Source organism: Nanorana parkeri, unplaced genomic scaffold, assembly GCF_000935625.1.
Source record: "Nanorana parkeri isolate BGI_ZX_2015 unplaced genomic scaffold, ASM93562v1 scaffold380, whole genome shotgun sequence".
Lineage (NCBI taxonomy): Eukaryota > Metazoa > Chordata > Amphibia > Anura > Dicroglossidae > Nanorana > Nanorana parkeri.
This window is the reverse complement of record NW_017306648.1, coordinates 556,323-570,723: the sequence shown is the minus strand read 5'-3', so window position 1 is coordinate 570,723 and position 14,401 is coordinate 556,323. Positions and strand designations below refer to the sequence as shown.

At 41.2% G+C, this 14,401-nt stretch overlaps 1 protein-coding gene across 1 annotated transcript in view; it reads left to right on the top strand.

Annotated features, from left to right (window-relative positions):
* Positions 1-14,401, top strand: part of KCND1 (potassium voltage-gated channel subfamily D member 1) — a 48,815-nt gene that overhangs the window by 28,992 nt on the left and 5,422 nt on the right. Inside the window, exon 5 of the mRNA XM_018559197.1 lies at positions 897-1,129. Within this exon, the coding sequence (XP_018414699.1) occupies positions 897-1,129 (233 nt within the window). The remainder of the gene's footprint in view (positions 1-896; positions 1,130-14,401) is intronic.

The window sequence follows — 14,401 nt, the reverse complement described above, 5'->3', positions numbered from 1 at the left end:
AGAGAGAGAGAGAGAGAGAGAGAGAGAGAGAGAGAGATTAGGGCTGCAGAAATTAAGGATTAATTCCTCGATTAATCGTTAATTTTTTTGATCAATTAAAATTCTTTTGATTGGTACTCACCTCTCCGCCAGCTTCCGGGAGTTCCGTCGGAACAGCGTTTACGTCAGAACAGCGTTTCAGGGGCCCACAACTTCCCCCTTCATCAAGGCTAGAAAACCAGATAAAAGAGTATTCTAATCACTATGCCTAATTTATAATAAAGGCATATTCATCGAATACTCTTTATCTATTTTTCTAGCCCTGATGAACGGCATCAATTGTGGTGGCATTCTGTCTGTCCTTTTTCCAACTGAAACTACCTTCAACCCCTTTGATTGGCTTGGGGAGGTCCCTGTTTCTGTGTCTTTTCAGGAACATCCTTGACACTCTGAAGAACAGATTCACTTAGAACATGTGGGTCTCCTGAAGCAGCGAGGATCTAACACCTATTTCTACATATACATTCCTAAAACCCTACATTCCTAAAACCCTACATTGCTGTTTGGTGTTTTTGTGCAAACCCAAAAGCTGGGAGACAGTTTGGTCAGGCAAATTGATAGGGCAGCAACTGTCAGGCTTCAGGTAACCTCTGACTCCCAAGAAAAGTAATATTTACAGAAATGAAGAAAATGTGGGGCAATAAATAAATCATGAATAAGCCTGCTCAATTATAATATAGAGTGTTTGTATTTTTGCAGAAGTCCACGTGTGAATGGTTCTCTTCTCTCTATAACTTGTAGACAATCTTGTAATTACTGACCTGTACTTTGAGACTTCAGTTATAAGAATCTTCTTCCTTTTATCACCGGACCCGAGATTCTTGTAACTCTCTTGTCTTCTCTCCTTTCTCTGTCAGTGCCATGAATTTACAGATGAGCACAGATACAGTGAGGCTCTGATGACTGAATCCATCGGATATCGGACCAGTCGTAGCACATCGGTATCTTCCCAGCAGGGACTGACCACTTCCTGCTGTCCACGGCGTTCCAAGCGCCGGGCCATCCGCCTCGCTAACTCCACTGTGTCAGTCAGTCGTGGCAGCATGCAAGAGCTGGATACCCTGCATGTCCAAAAGGGACTCAGTCAAAGGTAGTGACATACTCTTCAAAGTTACTCATTGGGTATAATTAGAGTGGAAATCCTCGCACTGACAAAATTAAAGTGGAGCTGCAGCGATTTTTTTAGTGTTGGGTAAAGGTGGGGAATGGTGAAAGATGGAACCTCTGTCAAGTTTCTGTTATCATCTGTGACTACCACAGAGAGGGAGGGAAATCAAAAATGTCAATTCTCCCTGGAACAGGATTATAGGGGGATTCTCCCAAAGAAGGCAATTGGTCAAGTGACAACAGTCAAAGGTTTCAAATTTTCTCACTGTGGACCCAGACCACAATATAATTCTGAGAATATTTCAGATGCACTGAGAGGAGCCTCTTGCTATCCTTTATGATAGACCCAACTTGATTTTTAGGTAGCTTAGCTTATTGTAGGTTAGCTTATCTTATGGTTAGGCAGCTCAAAGACACACGGTCTCCAATAGGAGGTACTGGGAGCAACTCAGGGACAGAAGAGCGCCAGACCAAAATGGATATTAGAGTCCATAAAAAAGCTTAAAGGAGGACTATGGGGTTAGGGCTTTTCCCCATAGTTGTGCGAAGGGTAATGGGAGGACACAAACTAGCGTCCTCCCGTTACCCTAAGGTCAGTATACTGCGAGCTGCAGCTCGCGGTATACTGAGACGACGCAGCTGAAACGGATACCGACAATTATGTCTGGGTCCGCCCAGCTGCGTGATTGACAGCTGGCTCTGCATATCTGCCAGCTGTACCCGCCCCCTCCCCCGTCCGTTCCGCCAGTCAGCGCTGGAGGATTGGACAGGGGAGGGGAGAATCCAGTCACTCCCCTGTCACGGCCCTCTGCAGTGACAGGATCGAGAAGTGAGCAGGCGCTGATATGTGTTCGCTCACTTCCCGATCTACTGAGCCGACCAGTGACAGTTTCATTGTCACAGGTCGGCTCAGATTATGAGGCTGAGGGAAAATCACTCACCTCATAATTCTCCTTTAATAATTGTGTTGCTCAAACAGCCTTTGTGTTTTGGGAGCAGACACAACCCCCTTCCCTAGGACTTGAAAACAATGAGAAGGAATGGACATAAAAATTTTGAATTTAGATCTTATTACAGCTATAAGTAGTTTTCCCATAATTTGTAGATTGAAGGCAGTAATTGGGGTTGCTCATCCTAATCACTGTCTGTAGTCTACAAATTTTGGAATCTACAAACTTTGGGAGAACTACCCTTAACTGCATTAAGATCTAAATTGTGAGGGTTTTATGATCTGAGTCTATTCCTTCATTCTCGTTGTTTCCAAGCCATGAGATAGAGGGTTGTGTCTGCCCCCAAAACTCGTTGGCTGTTTGATCAACACAATTATTTTAGCTTGAGCTTTTTGATCCGTTTTGGTCTGGTGCTCTTCTGTTTTCTGTCCCTGTGCGATATCATTCTGACAGGGATTCTAACCCTTCTTCACTCTACTCAAAAATAGAAAAATGTTTTGGCTCGAGACCCCCTTCAGGAGAATGTCATATAGACATATAATTAGGATCCAATTAAAGTCTCACATCTTTTTTTCTTCATAGTCCTGGCATGCAATACGTTATCATTTTTAACTGATTTGTTTCTTGCAAATGGCTTAAAAAAATCTTTCTCTCTGTAGAAATGTGGTTCACGCCCTTCCAACCAGTGTTCTATGGACAGGTAGTGTGGAGGAGGAAAGGGTCTGACCAGGTTTGTTAGACTACAGAGCACATTGGGCAGCACAGTCAAACTCTAGGTCCTATTGGACTACATAGTCCGCACTGTGCAACTGCAACTGGATGAGTGAAAGTGGAGATGAGACTATGACATTGGAAGTTTTTTGTACATGGTCTTTCTGACTGCTTCTGTGACTTGTAAGACTTTAAAGAATATCAGCGAAATACTGTGTATATATAAAAAAAAACATTTATTTCACTTATATATAACATAAAACATGTAGAGTTTTTTCCGGTTCAATGGGTGTACTCAGCTAGACTCTATCTTCAGATTGTGTTGCTATGCTGGTCCGTCCGCTCGCTGTCCCGGCGGTCCGTCGGTTTCTCTTCTTCGGTCCGGCCGCTGCTCTTCTTCCCCGCCCCCCTCCCTCCACTTCGTCTGCAGGCTGGGAGCCATACCCAGCCTGCTATTGGATATTGTAAAATGCAATAGCCAATAGCAAGCTGGCTATTGCACAAGCCTACTGTAAATCAGCATGGGGGGACCTGATAGAGAACTTTCTCCTTCAGGCCCCTCCTCCGCTGAGCCCTGATTTGGCAAAGTCTTGCACCTGACCCGTGGTCAGGTGCAAGACTTTAACAAATCAGAGCTTCAGTGGGCATTTTATATTATGGAATGTACGCGGTCGAACAGACCGCGAACATCCCATAAAGTTCGGCGCTCGGCGAGCGCTCGAACTGCCGATCCTCGGCCCATCCTTATTTACTAATTGACATCCTTATTTACTAATAGTCAGGCAGGAGGTAAGGTAGTGACATTAAAAGTGTTGTCCCCTTTTTTATGTTATGAAGCCATACAGCATAGCAGGCGTGGTGGGATCTGAAAAGTAGGTGTATTACTTTACGAATCATTTGCCAAATTAAAATGAATTAAAATGAATATATATATATCTATATATCTATATCTATATCTATATTTATATAGATATATAGATATATAAATATATATACTTTTCTTCTGAAAATATATTTATCACAACTGGAGCAGAGAAAAACTGGAGCATCTGTGCATGGCAGCCAATCAGTTTATTTCTTCATTTTGTTCAGTTAAGATTTGAAAATGAAAGAGAGAAGCTGATTGGTTGCCATGCACAGCTGCTCCAGATTTTGTCTGCTCCAGTTTTGATAAATTCACTTCTATGAGTTCTATTCAACTTTGAGAAAAGAGGTGCAATCAAGCACATTCACTGTGTTGCACATCTAAGCAATGAGCACAACACACATATGTAACAAGCATACACATAGTATGTGTGACAAGCATACACATACTATATAGAAAGACCAACTGTGCAGCTAGCAGCATAATCAGCATCCTTGCTAAAAAAGCTGAGAGAAAAAAAAATAATTACAGGATAAGCCAAATTGAGGTTGCACTGTTGCTAATTAAATTCTAATGACTAAACGCTGTCTTTATAGAACGGGCAGCTGTACTGCACTTTAAAAGGTGCAGCATATATGCATAATAAGCATACACAGCTGCTAAATGTATGCCATTATAGACTATAAAAGAAAGCAATATTTTTACATTTTATGTCATTTTTAAATTACATTTTAAATAAATCAAAAACAAGGAAATGGTGTAACATGAATATTAGCACAATAAGAGTACAGTGAGGGGAATTTATCAAAAGTGGAGCAAACAGAATCCGGAGCAGTTACCCTTGGCAACCAATCAGCTTCTCACTTCAGTTTGTTCAGGTAAGATTTGAAAATGAGAGATTGGCTGCAATGAAAATCTGCTCAAGATTTTCTCTGCTCCAGTTTTGATAGACCGCCCCCTCTTCCCCCTTCCCCCAGTGAGTTTACTGCATTTACATCTCTACAAAAATATGTATAAAAAAGACTGCCTTTAATATGGACGAACCTCACCCCCCTCATACCCATTAGTTGGGTTTTTTATTAAGATCCAGCAACTGTCATCTTAGCTTCAAACAGCCAGAGTAGGATGGAGCTCTCCAGGGTGCTGAAGCATCATCTTTGTGCATCCACTAACAGGAAACAGTGAAATAACAGTGTAATGGTTCTGCTACGTTATCCAGCAGTTACCTTTACAGAATAATAATATCACATGATTTATAACAATTTATACCAATTAACCCCTGAAGAACAATAACTGTCATCACTACCCTTAGCTTTCTGTATTGACACAGCTGCAGGTGAAAGATTGCCCAATAATGGCATTTGGGAGGTAGGCCAGAGATATAAAATACTTTATAAGACAGTCCAACACGAAGCACTTGGGAAGTACTTGAATATGTGCATATGATTATGTTTTTATACATATGTATATATACTGTATATATTAATTATAAAATCATTAATGAAACAAATGACAAATAAAGAAGAATAAGAATGCAGCATACAAGTGTTTAGTCATTATAAACGCCATAGGTATCATGCAGCTACATAGATGCTGGGACTAATTACCATAAACCAACAATAAATATGAGCATTAGAGAAGGATCCAGATGGCATATGCCTCCAGTCTGCCCATCCACCACCTGCAGTACATAAACTGTGCAGACATAGTCTTTCTCGTGTCCCCATTTGACTTCGAGACGTCTCCATCTCCACATTTGATTTTCGGACTCCTCACAAGCCAAAAGTTCTAGAGCAGAGCAAAGCAAACCCATCCAGACGTGCTTATATATTAATGTAGCTATGGCTTGTAATCTTAATAGAAGTGTGACAGGAAACAGAGGCTGAAAGCACTGTGGTCACATAACCTGAAAAGCGAAGTAGAGACAAATCTTTTTATATAGTATATATGAGTGGCCAGATTATTATGACCACCCCATCAGTACTTCGTTGGGCCACGAGATGACTCCACGAGATGACTTCGTTGGGCCGCCTCGTGACTCCACGAGATGTTGAAAGGTGATGCGAGGAATCTGACACTGCACTGTTGCCCTTCTGTTGTCTTGTACCAGTCTTGCCACTCTCCGTTCTGCCCTAACATTGACTAGTCGCTGATGGCCACAATTCACACGTTTAGACCTAAATTTTCGGCTGACAGTCCAGTCTTTAAACACTTTAACAACAGCTGCTCTTGAACATTTAACGAATTCTGCTGTTTTGCTGATACTCGCTCCATGGTTTAGAGTGCCAACAATCATCCCACGTTCAAAGGCTATTAAATCGTGTTGTTTCCCCATATCCTCAGAAAAAAATCACTTCTACTGTCGTGGTAAACAACCTGCTTCCCTATTTATAATGGTCTGGCCTTCTAGCAACTTCAGCGCAAAATGATAGCTAATTTGCCTACAAACGTCAGGTGGTCATAAACATCTGGCCACTCAGTGTATATTCTTTTTTTATATAGTATATTAGTAAAAGTACTTCTTCAACATATAGTGGACTACTACCCACTATATGCTGGCAGCGCAGAGCTCTGCTGCAGTCAGGAAATATACATACAATACTGTCGGGAGCCACCCTGCTGCCTGATTGACAGCTGCCTCTGCCTCTCCAGAGCCAGCTGTTCCCACCCCCTAACCCTGTCTGGCCATCCAATCCCTGCAGGAAGTGATGACTGACAGTCACTGCTCTCTGCAGGGAGGAGACCATGAGCTGATCCATTATTGCTCAACTCCTGGTATAGAGACGGAAGGTGATAGCTGCAGTGTTCCATGCCGGCTCTAAGCTGTGGGTAGAGTATATTTTAATTTTCCCACACTACTCCTTTAAGCAAAGATAAACAGAATATGCAATAACGGTTCTTACATTAAAAACTGTTCCTACATTAAAAATGATACATTATCCAGCTAGAAATAGTTACAGTGATGATAGTGAGGCATTTTGGACTTTGTAGTTCTGCAAGCCTAGAGGTGTCCATACATGTTACAATCTGAAGCTAAGAAATGAATTCAATGTATGTCTAGCCAGGTAGGCCCTTCTACTACATTGGTTGGTAGCTTAGAAGGAGATTGCATAATTTGTGCAATTTCTTATAGATTTACCAAAGCTAAGAAATACATTTAATGTACTCTATATCTAATCAGGCAGGCCCTTGCAATGCATAGATGTTGGTAGATCTAAAGGAGATGATACGATCAGATTGTAACATGTATGGTCAGTTTTAGAGTTAGTCAGCTTCTATTACAAGCCCAGCATGGCATGTCTGAACAGCTGTGAGATGGCACGCAGTTGAGTTGACATTTCATTAAAGGTTCATGCTCTTCTGAATTACCCTTTCTTTTTGTTGTCTTCCCTTCTCTTTATTGTGCTCCAATGTCTGCTGTTATAGCTGGTTCTTAAAGTGGTTCTCCAATTAAATGTATGTTTGTATTTTAATATTGTTATGGAGAAAGGAAAAGCTCTAGATGAATTACAGTGCTGCAAAAAAAGAGATGGCCCTTTGCTGTAGCCCTGTGTGCCTTCTCTGCCTATTGACGAGGATAGGTTATTGTAGAGTCTATACTTCAATGAATGACTCTAGAATAACCAGCAACTGCTTGATTAACCAGTGATACTGCCTGGTCCCTGAATGACAGAGCAGAAGGAAGGCAAAGAAAACTGCATGTAGTTTTGCTGGCTGACCTCTGATAAGGTGGCAACTCCCAGAGCAGGTACAGAGACAAATGGGGATGTGCTAGGAGTCCACCACTTGACCTGCATAGCAGACATATGTACTGTCTAGGGTGCAGACCAGTAAGGCTGGTCTCCAGAATTCTGGACCCAAGAAGAGCAGCCCAGAATCAAACAACACATTCTCATCAACAAGGTAAGCTAAGGGGTGCACCCATCATTCATTAATGCAGAACAAGCTGATTCTTCATAACAATATTAAATAACAAAAACAGTGTGGCCAACCTCTTTAAAATTCTATGCCTGTATTTTTGGAGTGGAAGGGCATGCTCTGTCACAGAAACTAAACTGTGTTGTAATTTACTGTCTTTAAATGTCTGTCACAGGCACTGTATGTTCTGCAGTGGCAGGTCTATTAGCAGCTTGTCAGTCATTGCCGTCTTTCTCTTAGCAACTGCTTGTGAGTGTTTGTCTTTCTTGTTCTACGTCTTTCTCTCCCCCTCTGTCACACACTGAAACTGCTGAACAATGTTGGTAGCTATTAATGAGCAAGAGCACAAAAAAAGCCATGAAAAGATTTGCAGAGAAAACCCAAGCACGATTCTCAAGAGCCATATTCTGTTTAAAGCTGACCTCCAGGAGGATATATAAAACTCTACCAGACAGCAAATGCAAATCATTTGGAAGCCAGAACAGCTTCAATATATGTATTTTATCTCTGCATTTAGCTGGTTGGCTGGAGTTCAGCTTTAACAAAAATGGAAGACCTGTTTTTGTTGCCCATGGTAAAAGAAAGCACTACATCTAGGCTAATGTTTAAATCACTACTTATTCAATAGTAGCTGCGGGTGGTATAAGAAAAATTTCCCACACAATGCCCCGAGCGGCACAGTATACCACCGATTTCTGTGTGTTTATAAAATTCTTTATTTTTCTTTTTTCATACATTTCACCACTTTCTGAAAGATTTCTGAAGTCAGGTTATTTAAGAGTATCATGCATGCTACAATCTGATGGTACAAACTCTGTACAATCTCTTTGGTAAATAGATTTACCAAAAAATATGTAATACCTACCTAGACCATCCATTCAATGTGTATACAATCAGGCAGGCCCTTGTATTATATAGCTTTTGGTAGATCTAAAGGCAATTGTCACATTGTAATGTGTGTAGTAAAAAAAGGATTGTAAATTGGTAAAACAAAAACTCAATGGCAATGCATAAAATAATCTTTGATAATATTCACGTTATTCAGATTCCCCTCCTCTGAAAGTATAGGTTTAAGCCTGGTCAAAAGTGTCAAAAAATGCAGATTGTCCCTAGGAAAGCAAAATGGGGGTAGTTCATTGAGGGTAAGCACATATCTCATATGTTGGGAAATGCTGTGTTAAAGAAAGAGAATATGGAGGCTTCCATTACTGACCTCCGCTTCTAAAAAAAAGCTAGTTACCTTGGTGGCATGCTATTCGAGTGGCACAGGCCATGTATGGAGATCAGGAGTTCTGAATTCACTTTGACTTTCCAATCTGCATACCAGGTCATTGACTCAAAGTATTAAAACCAATGGCAGCCAGACCGCTAGCATTCTCAGAATTGAACTCAGTAATGGCAGTCTCCGTATTCTTTGACAAAAGGTTTACTTAACAGATATGGGCATTTTTTAATGTTAGGTCATCTAAATGTATTGTAAACAGATAAATCTGCGCTTCTGGAGAGAGGTGGTAGTTAGAATAAATGAATTAATAAAATATGTGTGAATAAATATAATAAAATAAAACCCGAAGCTGCTCTGAAAAGGGATAAATCCTAGTATGATCGAAAAAAACAAAGCGCTAAGGGTAAATGTATGTGCAAAAGGTGAACAATATGTTTTCTGGCGAAGCCAGTCTAAAACCTAATAAAATTGTGTGAAACAGAACTCACTGCAAATAAACAAAAAACACTCTAACCATAATGCACTAAACACTTATAACAAAAAAATCAATTCCAATGAATTAAATAGACGAAAAGGTATTTAAAAACATCAAAAAAGTGTCCAATAAGAAAAAAATCCAGGTGAGTGGTGGATTCCGTGTGCAAATATACAAATGTGCAAAAATAGCAGTGTACTTGAAGTTGATCCGAACTGCCCCTCTCGGGTGGGTACTTACCAAAAGGAAGTTGGTAAGAATCTCTTAGTAAGTGATACCGTGATTAGGCTTAAGCACAGACGTGTTCTCTGCGAGTCCCGGCAGCTGAAACAATTGATTTTCTCCTCTATGCCGTTGGCTATAACTCAAGGATGAGGAGTCCGATCTTTTCTGATAAGAAATGAAGGCAAAATTATTTTCGGCCAGCTAAAAACAGCACGGAGACAAGCGTTTAAACCTCGTGTCTGATAAATTAGCATCTACCCTCCTCGACGCGTTTCGTCATGTGACTTCCTCACCCTGATCCACCCCCCTTCTGAGGAAGTCACATGACGAAACGTGTCGAGGAGGACACGTCTGTGCTAAAGCCTAATCACGGTATCACTCACTAAGAGATTCTTACCAACTTCCTTTTGGTAAGTACCCACCCGAGAGGGGCAGTTCGGATCAACTTCAAGTACACTGCTATTTTTGCACATTTGTATATTTGCACACGGAATCCACCACTCACCTGGATTTTTTTCTTATTGGACACTTTTTTGATGTTTTTAAATACCTTTTCGTCTATTTAATTCATTGGAATTGATTTTTTTGTTATAAGTGTTTAGTGCATTATGGTTAGAGTGTTTTTGTTTATTTGCAGTGAGTTCTGTTTCACACACTTTATTAGGTTTTAGACTGGCTTCGCCAGAAAACATATTGTTCACCTTTTGCACATACATTTACCCTTAGCGCTTTGTTTTTTTCGATCATCTAAATGTATTGCCTTCCAAAACCATTTTACTGAAACATCTGCTTATACATTGGCTTTTTTTTGTTGTTATTTTTTCTTTGAGTTTTGATGTTGAGGCACAGTTTTTTCCAGTACACAAAGAAGCTCTGTTGTACTCTCTGTAGCTGGACAGTATCATACTGTGCACAGCTTTTTCTTATACTTCAAGAAATAAAGCGCCCAAATTGCCAGAATGCAGAGTAGGAAATAGGAAAAAATAATATGTTGAAGCTGCAGAAGAGTAGGTACACGCCAGTACATTAAATACATGTGGTAAATCCCTGCAAGGGAGTCTTTAGCAGAATGAAGAGCTGTACATTGTTTAATACGAAGTTTGTCAGCGCCCGGATAATATCACCATGTAATACAGTCTAGGGGGAGTACATCTAGGTGGATTAATGATGGAGAAAGATCTAAGTGTTCTGGTAGACCATAGACTTAACAGCGTGCAATGTCGGTTTGCTGTTTCTCAAGGGAGCAAGATATTTTCTTGTATTAAAAGGTGTAATCTCAAGAAAGAGAGATAATCTTGATTTTGTACAAAGAATTAGTAAGAACTTTTCTTATGCAGTTATAGTTTATCTCTGGTGAAAATAAACTACCCTCTGCACTGAAAGGGATAACTGCACCCTTTTTGCACTTACCCAATACCCGTTCCCCCAATAAACGTTGCTCCCTTGTGTTCTGGCTTGTGGACTGTCTTTCTGTGTCCTGATGATGTCAGCAGGCTTCCAACAGCTGGATTGTAGGGAGGAAGAAGCTGTAGGCAACAGTCTTGGAGCCTGAGGGAGTGGGGTTCAGGTAAGGGCCCATTAACACTTTAGCAGTGTGGGGAAGAATGCAGGTCACTGCTAGGGCACATAGAAAACATCTGTTCACACAACGCAGGTGTAGTGGGATGTGCCCCGGGCTGCAAAGAAACACAAACATTCTGCTTTTTTCACAGCACACTAGATGCCGCCACAGGTCACCGCTGCACTGCTGTGCAGGGACCTGAATGGAGTGTACACATTGTTCACTACTGGTAAAGTAAAAAAGAAAAAATGTAAACTGTGACAACTCCAGCAGTGTGCAATACACCCTACACTGCCACAACGCAGAGCATTTTAGCAGATACGCTAGTCCTTTGCACAATACCCCTAGACAAAAATTGAGCAGTTAACCCTTGCAGTGCTGTGGTATTCCCACTGCAAGGATAGTTGTTTTTTTAACCTGGAGATGCACTTTACTTTTTGGGCACCAATTCCCCCCCAATTTTTTTTTTTCTTCTTTACTTAATGTAAAATCTTTTTTTTTTATTTCATTGAGTGACACAGGAACGTAGTAATTCTTAGACATTTGGCTTGTACTGCTGCCGTCAGGATGTTTAAACACTGGCAAAAAAATAAGAAGCATTAAGCCAGCCCCCATATAACCCCACTTGCAACTGCCATACCTCAGATTTGTGAGGAAGCAGTATAACGTATAAGGCCAATAACACAGAGTGGTGGGACCTCAATGGACTTCAAGAAAATTATTTTCTGGTAAGTACAAAAATCATATTTTCATTATCATCTGTTGAGGGACGCAGGAAATTAATAACTCTCATGGGATGGTGGGCAACTAAGAGATTCAATAGATGCGGAAATGTTACTACAAGGAGTATCTGAAGGAGTCACCAGCAGCAACGAAAGACCAGATCTAAAATGTTGGGGCGGAGGAACCTGCCAATTCTTTTTACATAGACCCCTTTGAGTTTTAGATACAGTACAGGGAAACTTGTTGTCTGAAGAAACACAAAATGCTCTCCCTGCATGCAAAACAATTTGTTCTAGGACCGCTGCCATCACTTTTCTGACATATTTCACTTACAAGTTACTTTATAAACAAACAGCTCACGTCTTGTGAAGTACACATCTTTATTTTCTGTACTTGAGATTTAAACATAGGTAAGAAATTCATGTTAGATGTCCCTGGAGCCTGTATAACTTTGATATGTCAGTAATTAGAGGTACAAGTTGGCAATCCTGTCCACAACATTGCCATCTTTTTCTTGCTACACAGTGACTTTAATACATAGCAGCCTACCTCTGGAGATGAAGCTGGGCTTGGTGTGAACCCAGTTTACCCAGGCCCGCTCAAAACCCTTGACTGTCGCCCCCTCCTCCAGGCCTATCAGTGGTGGCAATTGCGGTGGGGGTGTTCCCAGTCCCTTTGTGATGTATAGCTGTGGTGTAGAGAATGCCCCTTCACGCAACTGACTGGGTCGGGAGGAGGGAGTTCGAAGTTTTAGCGGACGTGGGCTGACTTAGGCAAACTGGGTTCATACCAAGCCCAGCCTCATCCCTACTTACCATTCCTTAGATGTGGTATCTGTATTTGTCTTCTTTTTTTCAGGCTTTTTTTCCCCTTTATTTCACTTGGAGATCCTGTCAGTAAAACTTTCCCATAGGCGGGGTTGTTATGTAGTCCAAAAACAATGCTGGAGACAATGCAAAATGATAACAGTCAACAGAGGTAGAGTGAGCGCACGGTATTACTACACAGGATTAACAGTATTTATTTGCACTTATCGAACCGATATAATAAAACGCTTTCAGTGGTTCTGTATATTCAGCTAAAAAGCAGATAGGATAAATTCATTATTAGGGATTAGATACACTTTAGGCATCATTTGTAACTTCCATTTCTTAACACATATACTACTGGTCTTAACATATTAAAGCCCTCTAATGGACATAATTAGAGGTGATATTGAAAACATTCTGTATATATGACATAGGAAATCAAAGCCATTCAGCTTTACACCACGTACAAGAGAACTCAGTTTAATACATAATTGATGTCTTCAGCCAGCACAGGAGAGGCTGCAAATGATAGTATTAATAAATACTGTACTTGGAGTGTCTTACAGGAAATTTATAGCTTAAATAGGGGCATAAATAATAAATACAGGTTACTTTCATGTAAAGGAACAGTCTGTATTATTCACGAATAGAGAGTTAAAATATTCAGTTTAAAAGAAGACTGTAAATGAGTTGGAAGTTGGGTTTCCAGTTTCTAGCCCATTGGCGATAGTTTGGATAACAAATCGTCCACATTGTATTTTCTGAAACAGAACGCTATTAGTTTGGGTGAACGCAAGAACACTCACCTGCCACAACTCTCCTGGATCCATCACACAATTGCTGCCAACCTTTACAGTATTTATCACACAATTTATTATCAACTGAGGAATGTGAAGCTGTTTAATGTTTTATTTATAGAATTGCATCAGTTATTTGTTACAGGTATTTATATAGCGCCGACATCAGTCCCTGCCCTCAAGGAGCTTACAATCTAAGATCTCTAGCACACACAGGGCTGGTGCTAGTCTATTTTGCGCCCAAGGCAAGACCAGCTACTTGCGCCCCCAATCCCCCCCCCCCCCAAAAAAACAACATAAAAATTGCCAAGTTTGATTTTTAAAGACAGATTTGTGGAAAAAATAAAAACAATAAAACATGAAACGTATACAACAATGCAGAATACCACCAGCTATAGAGGGCAATAAATCCCAGGAATACATTATATAGCAATGCAGAACAATACCATCAGCTATTGAGAACTACAAATCACAGCAATGCAGAATAATACAATATGAATTTTCTACATACTCTGTGCTGCTGCTCTGTTCCGGGGTGCCAGCCTGATGTCTCGGGCAGAGGGTCTCAAGAGTGGTGCAGAAAGTCTCATAGGGGGGTGTGGAATGTCTCACTCAGGATGGGTGCAGAATGTCGCAGGAGGGGTGCGGAAGGTCTCAGGAGGGGTGCGGAAGGTCTCAGGAGGGTGCGGAAGGTCTCAGGAGGGGTGCGGAGGGTCTCTGGAGGGTTGCCAAAGGTCCTAGGAGGGGTGCGGAATGTCTCAGGAGGGGTGCGGAATGTCTCAGGAGGGGTGCGGAGGGTGTCAGGAGGGATGATGAGGGTGTCAGGAGGGGTGCGGAGGGTGCCAGGAGGGGTGCATAGGGTGTAAGGAGGGGTGCCAGGAGGGGTGCATAGGGTGTAAGGAGGGGTGCAGAGGGTCACTGTAATTGCTCAGTCTTATGCAATCACAAACATTTCTAGTGATTGTATAATTCTGAGCAATAGTTTGTTTTATATGA